This window comes from Amyelois transitella, chromosome 20, assembly GCF_032362555.1.
Source record: "Amyelois transitella isolate CPQ chromosome 20, ilAmyTran1.1, whole genome shotgun sequence".
NCBI classification, from domain to species: Eukaryota; Metazoa; Arthropoda; class Insecta; order Lepidoptera; family Pyralidae; genus Amyelois; species Amyelois transitella.
In genome coordinates this window covers 6,077,844-6,094,843 of record NC_083523.1, presented here as the reverse complement: position 1 = coordinate 6,094,843, position 17,000 = coordinate 6,077,844, and the positions used below count along the sequence as shown (strand labels likewise).

The following is a 17,000-nucleotide window of genomic DNA, read 5'->3' as shown; positions in this document are numbered from 1 at the left end:
GGAGAGTTCATGCAAAAACCTTAATCACCCAATCCAGGATCGTAGTAAAAAAGGCTCACAGACCTAACTCCTCTCTAGAGGGTCGAGAATGAAATCGGGTTTAACGCCAGGTGGAAGAAGAAGATTAAGCAAAAATAATTTTTCACAGGAAAGAAGAAGCGAAATGACGCATTTTTTTAGAAATATTTTTAAATAGTAGAATTTTAATTGGTAGAATTTTATTTCATACAATAGTAGTTATTCTTACGTGATACTGGCCACATAGTTTCCGGTTTACAGCGGTGACATCGGTGTATCGCGCACGTGTACAGCTTGATATTTCTAAATTTTATGTTTGGTCAACTAGACTAGTTACATATAGAATAAGTGTTGCATTTAATGTTTCTAGTGAAGTAAATCTATTAATATAGAAAATCTTTAGGAATAAAAGGTAAGTGTCATCTTTTATTAAGATTGAGCGGTGTGCGCCGCGGCGTCGCCATATTGTCGAGTTTTTAGGGCTTCGTTTGGGGTTTGGCGTGATTTGTACTGTAAATTTTGTAAAGATAATTAATTATTGGATATACACTGTAATTAATCAAGAAAGCATTTCACTCTGAGAAACCGTGAAAACCGTAGTGTCTTTATTAAAGGTCTGTATTTTTTACATGGCATGCAATTTGCAAAGTGTTTGCAGTGATAAGTATTGATTACGTAAATAGATTTACATTGAACGACGAAGAATTGCTCTAAATGTAAAAACGGACCAGTGCAATTGTCCAACTTATAGAAAATACAAAATTGCTATGTAATAGTACAAATTAGATATATTTAATACAACACAATTTACTTTCATAGGTAGGTGGTTTATTATATTTACTTAGGTAGGTACATTTAGGTTACCATGTGTGTAGGTACATTCATATCGATTTGTTTATCATTCAGTTGATTACTTAGTATGTAATGGTGTTCTTGTTCCTCTTTTGGAACTTTCTAGATAAAAAAAATCTTTAAATGACAGCTCTCAAATGAAAGTCATATATCTACATTCGCCCACGCTGGTCCAAAATGAATTCATGAAAATCCGGTTTCATGAATTTATTTTGGTAATTTTACGGAAACTTGTTGTTAAACAACAGGCCCTGAAATTATTAAGTAGGTCGTAGTGTCTTAGGGCACGTAAGAAAAGGACCAAGAAGATTCAATGTTATCATCCTTCTGCTATTAGTCATGCTCACATCCTTTCGACGCTTTTTAAAGGGTTTTTTTGAAAATCTTTATGCAGTAGGGTAATTGCGTCGGTTTGGCGTCCAGTTCTACTTTTCGTCCATTTAACTTCTAAACGCATATAAAAGGAATATAAACACACCTATGCGCGCATGTTGCATCTTGTCACGATCCTTCATACTTAAGCAATAGTTCTGACAACCACAAAATCCAATTTGTGAAGCGAAAACTTCGAAAAAATTAAACTCAGTGGCCGGCATGTGTTTGTGTTTTGTAGACGTCATTGCCGATACAAAAAAAAATAGCTGGTGCAGGAACACTCCGTGGTGGGTTTTATGACTATTTCACATACATTGAGTAATATTTTGGCATGTAAGGATATTTAAGAGTATAACTAACATTATGTTTAGGTTATTTTACAATGTTTTTGTAGTAATCTTAGTAAAAGTTTGCGGACGAATACTGACATGCCTATTTTACCAATTATTTGGTATCCGTCCACGTGGACAGAAACTAAAACAGCAAGCTAAATATTTGGAATGATCATTTTACTTTTTCAGACCAATAAAAAAATATGTGTTTTCTTAAGATATGAACTTTATTGGCTATTTGACAAGATATTTAGTTAACGTCCAATAATTTCTCGGTATTGCTTGTTTAAAAAAATGTTTAAATGGCATGGACGAAAACTAAACAGCAATTTTTTTTGTATTAGTTTTCGTCCATAATAGTGTGGAATCTACTTTAACTCATTTTCTTGTTAATTCGTACAGGTTTTTCTAGTAGGTACTAAACTATGAAATTAATTGTTATAGATGGATTCGGGGAAATAAAAAAAGCAGGAAATCTACTGCTGAAGAATAAATACTTTTGTTGATTAAATAAAAGATTAAGAAAACAGTTTTTATTTAACATTGCACTTTTACTCTTTTTTACATACTGGACGGAAACTAGATCACACCAGGACAAGAACCAAACTTTTTTGGATGAAAACTAGTGAAATCTGCCATTTAACATTTAATTATTTATATAAAAAACGATGTAGTTATAATGAAAAGTTTCTTAATTTTTATCAAAAATAGACTATATGAGGTATGGTATATAAACAAATATGAGCTATTTTAATTAGGATACTTTATCATATTATTTTTACGTCTGAAAGCTAGCAACTCCGCTAATTGGACGAAAACCAGCGCAATCACCCTACCTATTGTTTGTCATTTGACAGTACATTATTGATATGAACAAACAATAGGTTATGTTTTTTGTGTATATGTATATAAGCCGGAAAATATTTAGAATTATAGAATCTGGCGACTGGCACCCTGAATTATTTGTCTTTCTTTTAGTAACCTTTTACAGTATATCCATGGGAAATATAGGTGGTTCTATTCTAAATTCCCAGGAACCACGCTGCACTTCTTGTGATACTTCTAATGATAATGATCTAAAATTTAAAGGAATTATTTTCAGAAAATGGTGGGATCCAGGGTGTATGTTGGTGGTCTGCCCTTTGGTGTCAGAGACAGGGATCTGGAGAAATTCTTCAAAGGCTTCGGCAGGATCAGAGATATCCTTATCAAAAATGGCTATGGTTTTGTTGTAAGTATAATGTTATCGCATTAAAGTCAGTCTTCTACTTATTTAGAACCTGATGCATATTTTTACATTTTTATTGAAATTAGTGGACTAGTTTTGTTGTTTAGCAAACCCGCATCTTCAAAAAAGTTCCCTAGATTAGATACCCAACAGATTTCATCATAAACATACATATAAAAAGGTTATTTCCCAAATTAATAGATATTTGATATACTAAAATTAAAACAACATCATTTATTATGTATGATCATAAAATAAAATGCATCATTATTCAATTCATTCCAAGGCAATCTTTCCCTAAAGTCCCTATTAATAATTAAATTGTTTTTTTTTTCACAGGAATTTGAAGACTACAGGGATGCAGATGATGCAGTTTACGAGCTAAATGGAAAAGAACTTTTAGGAGAAAGGTAATTTTTATTGTAAAAGTAATTTATAATATACCTCATCCTCCTGGCGTTTAAACATATAATCATGTTTAGACAGCGACCGTCAGTCTCGAAAAGGCAGGAGCCTTGTAATTTGTGATTTTTTATAGAAACATACATATAATCATGTCTATCCCTTACTGGGTAGATTGAGCTAACAGTCTCGAAAAGACTAAAAGGCCAAAAATTTTTATTTTAATATTTTGATAACTTATTGAAATCCTTATAGGACTAATTTTACAGAAGTAATTTTTTTAATTCTTACTCTACCATTTTGTCTTAATTGTTCAATTAATTTTCCTTTATCAGCCGGCTCCACTAATTGAGAGGACTGATATATGATTTTCTTTATCAAATATGAATGTACTTTGAATGTATGAGTTAGTGAATGGTGTTAAAACCCATTTTTTTTTAATTTTTTGTTTTATTTTTTTTTCTTATCAAAATTTCAGTTGTGCATAGAATGATAGGGAGTTGTGCAAGATCACGAATGCCACTCCATCATTTCTGATTTAAGAATGATTTTTTTATTGGAGTATTGCAGGAGTGTATTTACTTAACAATTGGTTTGTCACTGTAACCTCAGCTATCACTTTATTAATTTCTATTGGCAAATATCTTTTTCAGTATTTTAACTCAATATTAATTTCAAAAATTTCCTTTACAAGTCAAAGTAGAGAGGAGGACTTAAAGTTATTTTATGTAACTTGAGTACCTGAGTACAATCAGGTTTACCTTTTCAAGTCAAAAAAACATACCTTCTCTTTGTTTTGTCTTGTTTTTGTAATTTTTTTTAACTTTAGTTCCAGGTATAAAATTTATAAGTATAACCCTAATAATATCTCCAGATGCAATGGCCTAGCTCTATTCTGACCTATCCATAAGATTTTTTTAAATTGACGAAAGTCCAAGAACACTTAATACTACATATATTTATCTATTTGAATGTCATCTTATATTTTCTTATAATATACCTACCTGCTTACCTATCTCTAGTCTACTCCATTCCATATAAACAATTTTTTTCCCTAAAGGTTACAATATATAAAATACAATTACAATATTACTGATATTTCATCAATTAAAAATGGAATGTCAAAAACTATTCCATTCAGACTCATCAACCAGTCTCAATCTGTTGTTCACCCCGTTGCGTGTACTTATTAATTTCTTCTCATGCTTCACCTCAAAATGATGTTATATTTTTCCCTCTAAACACCATAACGACACTTTTGTAACAGTTGGGGGTAGATAAATGTAACCACTTATCCATATAAACCAACACCAGAAGGTGATCACTTTTCTCGGTTCCTGACTAAGCAGTACTACCACTTTTAAAAGACGTATCGGCAATAGTTCACGGCGCAGAATTGCGCAACTTGCCGCTGAGTCAAACAAATAACGATCTTATTACAAGTAACAACAACAAAATAAAAATCCAAGAATTCTGCGCAGGCAATGTCCCTGTTAGTTATAAAAGTGGTAATATTGTACATTAATTGTCATCATACTTCACCACCAGTACTTTCCAAGTCTTATATCATTCTAATTTCTTTTGATCCACCCTTCAATTGCACCACGCCCGACGGGCAAACCAATAGTTAAGCCGTATGGAGTGTGAGAGGGCCGCGTGTAAGTCTTATCTCCGGGTATGCTTCAGGGTGGTGGTGGAGCCGGCGAGGGGTATCGACCGCAGCGCAGACAGATACCGTCGCGACCGCTACTACGACCGGGACCGGGGCCGGTCCCGTTACGAGTGAGTGCTATGTTTGTAGGGTGTCTGTGGAGCGCGCCCGGGGCATGCCGCGCGGCTCCGACCGCTGGCGGTGCCGCGACCAGCCGCCGCCGTCTAGACGAGCGCCGCCCAGAAGAGACGCGTTCGTATTTTGTTGAGTCTTGCAGTGACGTGCAGTTTACATCGTTTTTTTTTGTGTGTAATTAATGTACACCTCGCTGTGAATAACTGTCTGAGCATGGGTTCATGTGTTCATAGATAGACTGAATTTTCCTACTAAATTCTTACTACTGAATTCAAGCGGGAATATTTAAAACTGATCTCTCTGTTCATATAAATAAGCTACAGGGGTCAGATTTAACTAAAATAAGAATGTAATATCAAGCAAATGAAATTAAAATGTCAGTAAAATTGCCTGTAATATCGGAAATTACACACAGAAGAGTTAAAATGTCGTGTCGTCTCTCCTGTGTCTATGCACGTCACTGCAGCTATAAGCTAAAACCATGTTTGTTTCCCTCGTCCTAGGTCCTAGTTATCACTAAGAGTGCGTTACCATAAGCAGATTTCCGGTGCTAAACAGGTTTTTTTGTATAAAAGATTCATAAATCCATCTTCAATAAAAAGCTTACCTGCGTGTATCTAATTTGCGGTTCAAAATCTAGATTTTCGTAATCTGCTTCTGTTAACGCACTCTTGAGGAAGCCAAATTATTTTGATCTCAAAATTATGCCCATTAATTAGTTCTAATGTATATCATTATTTACAAATTATATTTTTTTTTACTTTCTCCCACATGAAAAGTAAAGAAAATTTTCCAAAAATCCATAAATATTTATCACGTTAAATTCTTTGAGCGCGCTAACTTTAACAAAGTTACATGCTGCGAGTGATTACAGCATACATTCGTCTGTTTTATTTTAAATATTCTTATTCAATTCATGTTGTTTCCATTAAATATCAAAGAATAATTTTAGTCATACCTTCATTACATTTCATTTTTTATAAACGTGTTTACGTGTGCTTGTTTGAAATGGTGGTCTATGCATACAGATCGGCAAAAGAACAGAATAAAAACTAGTTTATTGTTGAATATTTTGATATCACATGGATGAGCAACATGATTTCTATGTTGCATACTTGTACGCCAACTTGAGTTAAAATATTGCGCTGCTTAATTCTTAGTTCATTTTATTGCGCTTAGTCACTTCAATAAAAAAGTTCTATAAGCGCGCTTAACTGTTTGTTTTTGGGTATTTGGTAAAAAAAAACACAGATCTGGTCCATTCAGAAAATAACGATGTACCACACATACAAACTATTGGCGGAATGACGAAGAGGCATAATTTTTTTCATGCTCACAAACAAACTATAGTTAGTTTATAGATAACAAACAATGTATAAATTTAGTTTTTAAACAAATATCTGTTCATTGTGCCGGTCTATTTGAGTAGACACTGACGCATTTTTTATTTCTATTTCCAGCGCTGGGACTAAAAGGTTCGTTCAAATCATTTAACTTAACTAATAAAATGCCACACATTACCTTACCACGTCGCATAGTACTTTCGTCAGCTTCATATTATACTCGTACTAACGTTTTCATGCACGCTGTATTCTTTATAAACAGTCACTTAAATCGGCCGCGATTAATTGAAGCTGTACATATATTTCATATCTTTTAATTTTTGCCTGATTATAACAACGGTTGACAGATTTTTACGTAGATCTTAGTCTTTGTAAATTTATCGTACTTAAAAAAAAACTATTTTCATATAAGACTTTGGGCTCCAGGCTTCCACGATATCTAGAAAAAAGCTTTCATACGATGATAACTAAAATAGGAAATGATTTTTCACTTATTGCATGAAGAGTAGAATAGTTTAACAACGCAGATTATAACTGTATTAAGGTCACGGATGGGAACGTTGTAATTTCACTAACTATTCTTGACATCATTTCAATTTTAATATAATTAAATTTAATTGCGCTGATCGCGACTTTATCGTTCCTCTTCGTGGTCGACCCTTAAAATTCCACACTGACATATTTTTTTTTATTTTACAGCAGTGACTACAACTATAGATATGGACCGCCAACGCGCACCGAGTATCGACTTATCGTCGAAAATCTGTCTAGCCGCATTAGCTGGCAGGTAAGAATCGAGAGGGACTTTGCTGGGTCAACCATCACCCCATCACCTATCATTCAGGGACAGGACATCACGGTTTGAGCGCGGGACCTCACAAGGACACACAGGCACGGCGCAAACGGTTTCGAAATGGGCACTACACGGTTAAAAGAAGATGGCAACCTTTCACGAACAGCCAGAGGCAAGGAGCATTCCAAATGATGACAAAAAGGATGACAACTGATTACCCCAACATGGTGCAAGGACCAGAAAGGACAAGGACTGGGCTCGACACAGAGGACACCCACAACGGACCGCTCGGCATATATTTGCTTTACTAATATACACAAAACAGAATATATAAATAAAATACAGTTAGCATTTTATGTAACTTAGCTTAACACTTAAATTTTTCTATTCTTAATTACACTGTAACATTACGAGCTTATAGAATAATTTTTAAAAACAACAGACGGTGTCATTTCGTGCCCAGAGCCATGTAAGCGCTGTGTGATGTGGTCTGAGGCGATATTAGGAGGGTTTCGGTCCCGGCGCAGGCTGTTCTGGAGACGTGGCCTCGACTCCGCCGCCAGGCTCCGCTCGACTTGCCCCCGATGCCCTACAATGCCCACCAAGGTAAAGTTGCAAGGGGGGCACAACAGGAGCGTTCTCGTTATGTGCAATCTCCCATTTTAATTCATTTCTATTTTTCTTTCATCGATTTTAAGTTCGACGTCCGCAATAGCGAGGTTGATCCGGACTATTGCGTAGGCTTTTGTTTTTTTTGTGCTTGTACAGATTTTCGTATTTGGTGATTCCATTATGGTGTCATTGTTTACATTTAGAAGCTAATAGGACCAATGGACACTTTGTCGGATTCTTAATCAAACTGGAAGCGAGAAACCAATCCAAGATGGATGAACTACTGTGGAGTTGCCCTTGGGCAGGATCAGATCATTCAGGAGCACAGAGCAAGTACTTGGTATGCTGAGGATATCTTTATATGACAGAAAAGCCCAGAGAGACAGTAAATTGATAATGCTAGAAACAAGGTTGTAAATATAACAGGACAGAGCCCAAACCGACGGTTGATTCCAATGACGGTGCCCTGGATTGCGAAAACGAGCATACGTGGATGGAAAAGAACATTCCTGATGGAAGCGAAAAGCCTTGTAAAGAAAGATTCTAGATGCACAGTTTAACACCAAGGGATGGTTCCAATGACAATTCGCTGGAGAAAGCAGTAACAGAGGAGCATTTGACATAGAATAAAGGACATACCTATTGGAAACCGAGCAAATAAATATACTAGATGGACTGGCCTTTGATGCTAAAACCAAGAGATTAACATTGAGATGAGTGAAAGCGGTTCCAAATGTGACATATGAATACTTGGATGAATTACCCAAAAGAAGAGGTTGAGCCCACGAAAATAAGCCATTAGGATCAGGAAACTTGGGAGAAGGAACAATCAAATGTAAGCAATGGTAACCGAAGGATGACCGTTTACGAATTGACGTCAAGCACATTGTCATGTTTTGTTTCATTAGGTTTATAGTTCAAGTTTCATTGCCAAATCATGTCTAGGGCGTTATTCACACGAATCTCTCCACAATCTTAGTTACATATTTCTCATAATAAAGAGTAATTGAGATTTTCTGCGGATTTGCCCGCTGAAAATGATTCGGACTTAATGTTTGCAGAAGTTAGTATATAATACCGGTTTAGAATTTACTTGTGTCTTCAAAGTCTACAAACCTTATGGTAGGGGCTGGTATTGAATTGCAACTAACACACGTGTGTGCTAACTGTGGTAACTATTTAATTTAATAATGATTCCCTGTATCAATGCAAATTGATAAACAAGATGTTTACTCGTCCGAATATATCAAAATATATTTTTTGGTATAAATAAAATATATTTTTAACCTTACGCTTTCGAAACATATGAACATATGAGTTCTTGGTAAAAAACCTCAAATGATGATATCGCATTTTTAACCATCTTTCGGGGCTGATAACCTTGATGATAACATAACACTCTGATGGTAGATTTTGGAGAGATTAATTACAAACATGTTTCAGCAGTATTTTAATATGTGCTGGTTGGTTTGCAGGACCTGAAAGATTACATGCGTCAGGCTGGGGAAGTGACCTATGCCGACGCACATAAGCAACACAGGAATGAAGGGTAAGTGCCAAATTATTATCTGAAAAAGATTTTTATAATGTAAATAAATTGCAAGAAACTTTTAAGCAATCCACGTATGTTTACAATGTAAACGTAAAACTTAGTTCATTTTTATGTCTTAGCGAAACAGTTATGTGCGCATTTTCTAAGTCTTGTATGATGAAATCGCATTTTTACCATCTTTCGGGGCTGAAAACCTTGATGATATTTGACATTATCTGATGAGACTTTAGAAGAATGTGCTTTCAAATTATCAGAATTATTTGTAAGATAATTTATAATATTAATAATTTGTAATTTGGATAGAAGGTAATGAAAAAACCTTAAATTATTTAATCATGTTACATCGATCTTAAGCCATTTTATAGATATAAAGATTTATTGAGAAACAGTGAAGTTCATACGAGAAAACGTTAAAAAAAAACTGAGAAACTAGGCCGAATGAATCCATATTTTGAATGAAAAGGATTCCTTTTTTACCTTTTACCAAACGTAAATTGTTGAGACAAGTACAAAAATATCCCACTAGGTAACACTAAAAATAATTGCAAATTTGCGAAATTTAATTCAAATTTCGACCTTGCAGCGTGGTAGAATTCGCTACGCACTCTGACATGCGCGCCGCGATCGAGAAATTGGACGGCACCGAGCTGAACGGGCGCCGCATCAAGCTGGTGGAGAACCGCCGCTCGTCGCGCCGCCGCAGTCGCTCGTCGTCCAGTCGCAGTCGCAGCCGGTCGCGCGACCGTCGCCGCAGCAGGTCTAGGTGAGATACCTTTCTATGTCATCACCTGGTTAGCGTTAGTACTTAAATATTATATATGGAGAGGATATTAGGCTAGGATATCAGCCGGGCCCTGGGCCCCTTTTCTCGGGTAAGCCAGGTACTTACAAGCGACTTTCGTCTGACTTGATTGATCCTATTGACTGGGACGGACGTAGAATGGTTATCTAGGTAGCCATGTTTACACATTTAGCTGTCTGATTGTGTAAATGTATTGGTTATTAATACTATATTATAAAAGGGAAAGTTTCTGAGTGTGTAAGTTTGATACTGTTTCACGCAAAATATGTAAGGCTAAAACTGCAATTAAACCAGAACGAAACTGCGGGCGAACTGCCGTATTTTTAATCCAGTACAAGAAAATATTCCACCATGTCCTGAATGAGAATTAACAAGGCATTGACACTGTCTCAGGAAGCCATGAATATTAACCACATGATAAACACAGTATCAAAAAAAGTTCGAGACTTGTGGGATACTAACTCATTGATATTATATTTTACCATGATGACACTATACATTTTACCATCTTTCGGGGCTGACAGCTCTTGATGCCAACTAATCTTCTGACGCACACATTACACACGCGCATACGCGCACAAAACACGTATATCCCGTTCGTAACTACACGTATACGCAGGTCGCGTCACTCGTCACGAAGCAGGTCGCGGTCCAAGTCCCGTCCGAAGAGCAAGAGTCCCGCCGCCAAGTCCCGCTCGAGATCGCGCTCCAAGTGAGTATTAATTGTATAAAGGCTCGACATTTTGGTGAACTTTGTTGTATGAGATTATTGATGAAAAGCTCTTTGCTAGCTGGAAGTTATAAAAGACATCAAAAATTATGCTTTTGATTTTAAGCTTAACTCTTGTTTGCTGAAATTTGAATCATTTAAATTTAATTGAGAATCTAAAAATTATTCGTACATTTTCGTATTTTCGTCTATTTTGTGGAATGAGGTCAAATTAAAGATTCAAATCAATAATAAAAGAACTGCCATAGGTGTCTGTTTTTTTGTTCACCAAAAAGTCTTAATAAATTTTGTCATGAATATTACTTAGATTATATTAATGTTCTTTGCTTGCATGCTGTTATTTCAATATTATGCCTCAGCATATTTCTTATTTAAAAGCATGTCTATTAAATTAACCTAGTATTCATTTGGCTAGGTGTGTAATTACTTGCGCTGAGCAAAATTTGACAATGTGAGTACTTAGCAATAGTACTTTACAATTTCTTTTTCTACTGTAGCATCTTGTTTTCTTATTATTTCTCTGCTAACTTTTTGGGGCATTTATTTCTTGCTCTTGTATAGAAAGAAGTATTTAAATAATGCTAGTAGCTGTAGTTGTGAAATTGTATAATATAAAATAAGCCTTTATTATGTTATTAATATAGGGTAATTGATTTAATAAATCTTGACTAACTCTAAAATTATTGAAAAATATGTTTCAAGATTTCTTCAATCAATTTTATCAATGGAAACTACATTCCACGAATAATTTCTAGAAAACAAATCAGTGACCTTATTAAATAAATGAGTAAAACTGAGTTTCACAATAAAATAAATTACTATATACAAAAACAATGTCATAATAGTAAACAAGAAATTCCTTTTTAATATTAATTAAATCTTTAAAATTATTTACCAGAGAGACCAATTTCATTTCCTGGCTCTACTATAACCAAGTTTTACCTGATAAATATCATCAAAGGTAGATGACACTGATTGCCTACCATTTTATTTTATAAAATTAGTCACTACGATGTTACCCATATATTCAAATAGTCTAGTGCTATCAAACACACAAAATTCCCTAGAGAAATGTCGTGGAATGCAGTCCAGTAGTTTAGATAGCTCGCTAATCGTATTACAATTGCGCGGCGCCGCCGTCCAGGGACCGCAGTCGCTCCAAATCCCGATCACGATCCGCCTCGCGTAGATCAGACCGCCGCTCGGAATCACGCAAGTCGACGGACAGGAACGGGCGCGGCTCGAGGTCTAAATCCAGATCGCCAAAAGCAGAATCCAAGTGAGTTCACGTGTGCTTTCAATTCCGTCTGACGGCTGCGCCATTTTGTGACGTCATTTTGTTGTATCGCTATTTTATTTTTAAGGGTTGTTTAATACAACACTAGCGCCGAATCATTCAGTTTGGTATCTTAAGGTTTATCATTTTCATTGATAACTTCGGCCACTTCATCGCATTTGAATGTTCATTGTGACGTGGTAACATCATTTCTAACAAGCATAGCCGTCAGATAGAGGCTTATTTGGCATATTAATTTATCAAAATTCATACGTAATAATTATTGATAGCACAAATGTTCCATTTTATTAACTCGTTCCTATGTTTTCTCGAATGCAGACCGACCGCCAACGCAAGGTGAGCGATTATTTTTAACATAAAGAGATTTTTTAAGGATTAAAAAATTAAGAAAGCCAGAAAGTATCTAGCTTATTTATTGGTATTATAAATAATTTAGTTTTATTTATAAAACTGTTCTTACACTAAAATTTTTATTTATAATATTTTCAAAATGTGTTTGTCAAAATATAGACATAAATTTTTATTTCACACCCTTTTTTCTAAACTTAACATTAAAATATTGAAATCATTGATTGTGATGATAACCCTAAAAATAAAAGGAATGATTATTATTGCCTATATCCTATATCTATATTAACTGTACTGATTTTCTTTAATTTTCCTATTCACTCAGTTCATTATGCTTTATATTTATGATTCATTTTTTTTACACCCATGCTTGTTTTTTTACACCTGTTTGCGTTTATTTTATCATTTAGATTTCTATTCTGAGCAAATTATTTAGGTACAGCATCTTGCTGCACACGCAAAGAATGCCAGTGTTTAGTTAAACTCTTCTTCCTCCTTTAATCCCGGATACATCCTTACATCTTTGGAGATGAGCCCGAGTTGCTCGTTATGATTACGACCCTTGATTGGGTAAGTCAGGTTTTAACACGAAGCTACTCCCGACTGACCCCCGCAGCCGTTATAGCGGGCCTAACCCATATTTGGATCATGGTAAAAGCTGCCTTGGATAAAATTTCTATTGACGTAATACGTAGACGTTAACTTTCAAGAGAGGTTATAAATTAATACATTTTAAAAAATTTCAGGGAGAGATCTCGCTCTCGCAGCAAGGAGGCGTCCCCGAAACGTGACGAGGAACGTCGCGCCAGCAAGTCCCGCTCCCGATCGCGTTCCCGCGACCGCTCCGCGTCCCGCGACCGCTCCGCCTCCCGCTCCCGCTCCCGCTCGGCGTCCCCCCGCCAAAACGGGAACGGCCAGGACCGCGGCAGCACTGATCGCTCCCCACGTAGTGGAGATTAAAATTTATAGAATAAGACACTCTTTAGGATTAATATCAAGTTTTGATTCATTGACTTCGATTTTAAGGTTCTCTTGGGAACTTGCAAGGCTTGTGCATTTTTTTTATTTTGTAATTAGGCTGCAATATGCCTAGTGCCCTTTAAGTTCTCTTGTCGAAGTCAAAAGTGTAATTGATTGCACCGTACGACATGTCATTGATATCAGTACTTTTTTTATTCATAGGCATTAGATTGTCACTTGCCACCATTTCAATTCCATGTTTGAAATATAAGTAATTCCTATGATTGAATTTATTTACTACAAGAAATTTCATTCACTACTTTTGTATAAATTTTGTAATAATAATAACACATCAGTCATACTTTTAAAGATCAATTTGGTTATTAGACTTGATTACACTTTGATTTCGTAAGTACTACCTACATTATGAAAGGTGAAATATTTCGTTGTGACAACCCTATGCATTAGGTAAGAGCTATGTATTTGTAAATACAGATTTTTGTTACTATTAACCAAATAAATATTAATGATAGATTTAATGCATTGTTTTATTTATTATTGCATTGTGTGATTATGATTAACAATCCCTGAGCAGGAATATAAAGACTAGGTATGTACCTGTTGAGACGTTGCTTTATGTGCAAAACAAAAATAGGGGCGGGGAAAAATTTTAGTCTCGGTTTCCGTTTGATCTGCTGAGAAAGGGCCTGATATCCTGCCTCAGCACTGATCAGTGCGCTGGCCTCAACTGCTTAACACATTCACTGCCACTGACAAATCTATGTTTCTACGCCAAGAACACGCCAGGCGTGTTTTGAATGTTTCGGTAATATTTCTCAACCTAGGCCATATTTTTTGTCTAAATTAATAGTGCATCATTTTTAAGGGATGAGCTATGACATATTGAAGCGGCCACCTTAACAACTATTTAAATTATATACGGCAAAAAAAGGTTTCTTTGTAGTGCCAAGAACACGCTAGGCGTGTTTACTTACTGAAGCTACCTGTAGGTTCTCAAACTTTATGTAACTATTTTATCTAACTCAATAGATGGCGCTCGCCATGATTATTTTTGCGCAGCAGATTTATTTTTTTGGGTCATTCCCGTTCGTCCCACCAGTGGGACGAGCCTTATAATTTAATTTTTATTCCTGTTCGTCCCATCAAGAATGATGGTGGGACGAACGGGAATAAAAATTAAATATTTTATTAAGTTCCCGTTCGTCCCACTGGTGCGACAAAGCTTGGTGGGACGAACGGGATTAACCCATAATTTTGGGATGGGTAGTAAGAAATGCTGTGCCATGTTCAATCAGATTATTAGGGTTGGTACCTATAGTAGAACCGCCTAAATGAGTCCTCGCCCGCGGAGTACAGGGGCGCGGGGGTATGACGACGAAGGGGACCGAGAGAGGTGCGGGCGGCGGGCGCATTCTTGTAAAAACTCAGTTCGCTCGCTACGCGGTTAGCGATCACACGTGTTGACAGTTGCGGACGCCTTGTGAAAATTATACATGAGATTACATTCTCAAGATGAGTCGAAATATTTTCGGACATAGAATTAATAGTCAGTGCAAACAAATGGCGTTTAACGTATATGAATATTTTAGAAAAAAGAAACTCGACCCAAATTCTGATGAATATAAACAAGATATACCTTTAAATAAAACTGTAGCAGAAGTTACTGGACTATCAGAAAAGACTGTATCTAGAATTGTACAACAAGGGAAAGCATTAAATGACAACGAGAGATTTAAATCACCGAGAAAACCAAAACAGGTTCGTAGAAAAAGAGTGGAAATAGACGATTTCACAAAAGGAGTGGTAAGAAGAAAAGTCACTCAGTTTTACACAATTTTCAAAAAAATACCTACTCTGAAAACTTTGAACGCTGTACTTAGAGAAGAGAATATATTACACTGCGGCAGGGAATATTTAAGGCTATTATTACATGATCTAGGTTTTAAATTTAAGAAATGCGGATCTAAAAGGAAACTCCTTATCGAACAGCCAAATATCACATCGTGGAGGTGGAAATACCTAAATACTATTAAAAAATATCGTAGAGAAGGAAGACATATTTTATACCTTGACGAAACTTATGTAAACGCGTCTCATAACGTTTCAAAATGTTGGCAATCAAAGGATGAACTTGGCGTTCTATCTCATATTGGTAAAGGGGACCGTTTGATCATCGTACATTGTGGAGGTCAAATTGGATTTGTAGACGGAGCCCTTGTGATATTCAAATCCAAATGTAAAACAGGTGATTATCACGATTCTATGAATTTCGCAAATTTCAGTAAATGGATAAATGAAAAGCTCATGCCTAATATACCGCAAAATTCTGTCATAGTAATGGACAACGCAGCTTATCATTCGGTTCGAGAAGAGAAAAAGCCAACTATGGCTTCTACCAAGCCAACTATGCAAGAATGGCTACGACGACATAACGTGCCTTTTGATGAAAAACTTAGAAAGGATGACTTATATAAATTAATTAAAAGTAATTTCACAGAAGATATTTACAAAATTGACGAGGTATTGAAAAGAAACGGACACGAAGTATTGCGTTTGCCTCCATATCACCCAGACCTGAACCCAATTGAGTTGGTCTGGGGTGATATCAAAGGACAATTAGCACAAAAAAGTATCGACTCTAATTTGGACCAGAAAAAAGAAATATTAGAGAGATTATTTGCTGAATATCCCAAAGAGAAATAGGAGAATTGTGTTAAACACGTGATTAAAATCGAAGACGAATATTGCAAACATGATGGAGTCCTAGATGAAGTTGTTGATTTTATTATTAATGTGCAAGACGATTCTGATGATTCTGATGATGGCTGTTGTGAAAGTGAAGAATCAAGTTCCAGTGATAGTGATATTATGGACATAAGTGATTGATTTATAATTTTGATAAATTTTGCATAAATAAATATTACATACATAACTTTATTACCTTTTTTTTACCTACATATCATACCTATATATCATAAAATCACATTTTTATCGAATTGTTTTGTATGAAAAATAAAAATTTGAAAATAACAATAATCGAAAAATGCTTATGCTATTTAATTCATGTACGTGGTCTCGTTGATACCATGGAGTTATGGGATAACAAAAGGAACACGTTGTATAGTTTACAGTTGTTTCATTCAAATTTTGTATAGCCATTATTATTTTTTTAATAAAAATCTTCACCTGTTTGCCGCTAACCACTATGACGTCACATATCTCAAGAAATGTCCAGTAACATTTCGCCCCTTGTATTACACGCTACGCTCGACCGCCGCCCGCACCTCTTTCGTTCCCCTTCGTCGTCATACCCCCGCGCCCCTGTACTCCGCGGGCGAGGACTCATTTAGGCGGTTCTACTATAGTTAATCAAATATATTTTAGGTTGCCAACATAAAATCACATCACGAGTATTTAGTAACATGGCGTATACGCAGGGTCTATCTGTTCCTTTGTTCGAGCATCACGTAAAAATGAATTATGCCACTTAAATCACTTGAGCTTAATCACCTGGGTGAATTAATTCAACCAAACGGTGGACTTGTAAAT

General features: G+C 35.8%; 1 protein-coding gene across 11 annotated transcripts; it reads left to right on the top strand.

Annotated features, from left to right (window-relative positions):
• Nucleotides 1-254: 254 nt before the first annotated feature.
• LOC106131617 (serine-arginine protein 55) lies at nt 255-13,969 on the top strand. Of its 11 annotated transcripts, none has more exons than XM_060949874.1 (11): nt 255-430; nt 2,680-2,808; nt 3,145-3,215; nt 5,009-5,110; nt 6,454-6,468; nt 7,039-7,123; nt 9,217-9,290; nt 9,877-10,056; nt 10,715-10,807; nt 11,970-12,104; nt 13,217-13,969. In XM_060949874.1, exons 2-11 carry the CDS (start codon nt 2,683-2,685, stop codon nt 13,428-13,430), a joined length of 1,095 nt encoding a protein of 364 aa, XP_060805857.1. In that variant the 5' UTR covers nt 255-430; nt 2,680-2,682; the 3' UTR covers nt 13,431-13,969. The 11 variants fall into 11 exon arrangements, 10 of the variants coding, with proteins under 10 accessions (XP_060805857.1, XP_013186226.1, XP_013186223.1 ...); XM_013330772.2 differs by having other exon boundaries at nt 7,036-7,123; nt 10,739-10,807; XM_013330769.2 differs by having other exon boundaries at nt 7,036-7,123.
• The last annotated feature ends 3,031 nt before the right edge of the window (nt 13,970-17,000 follow it).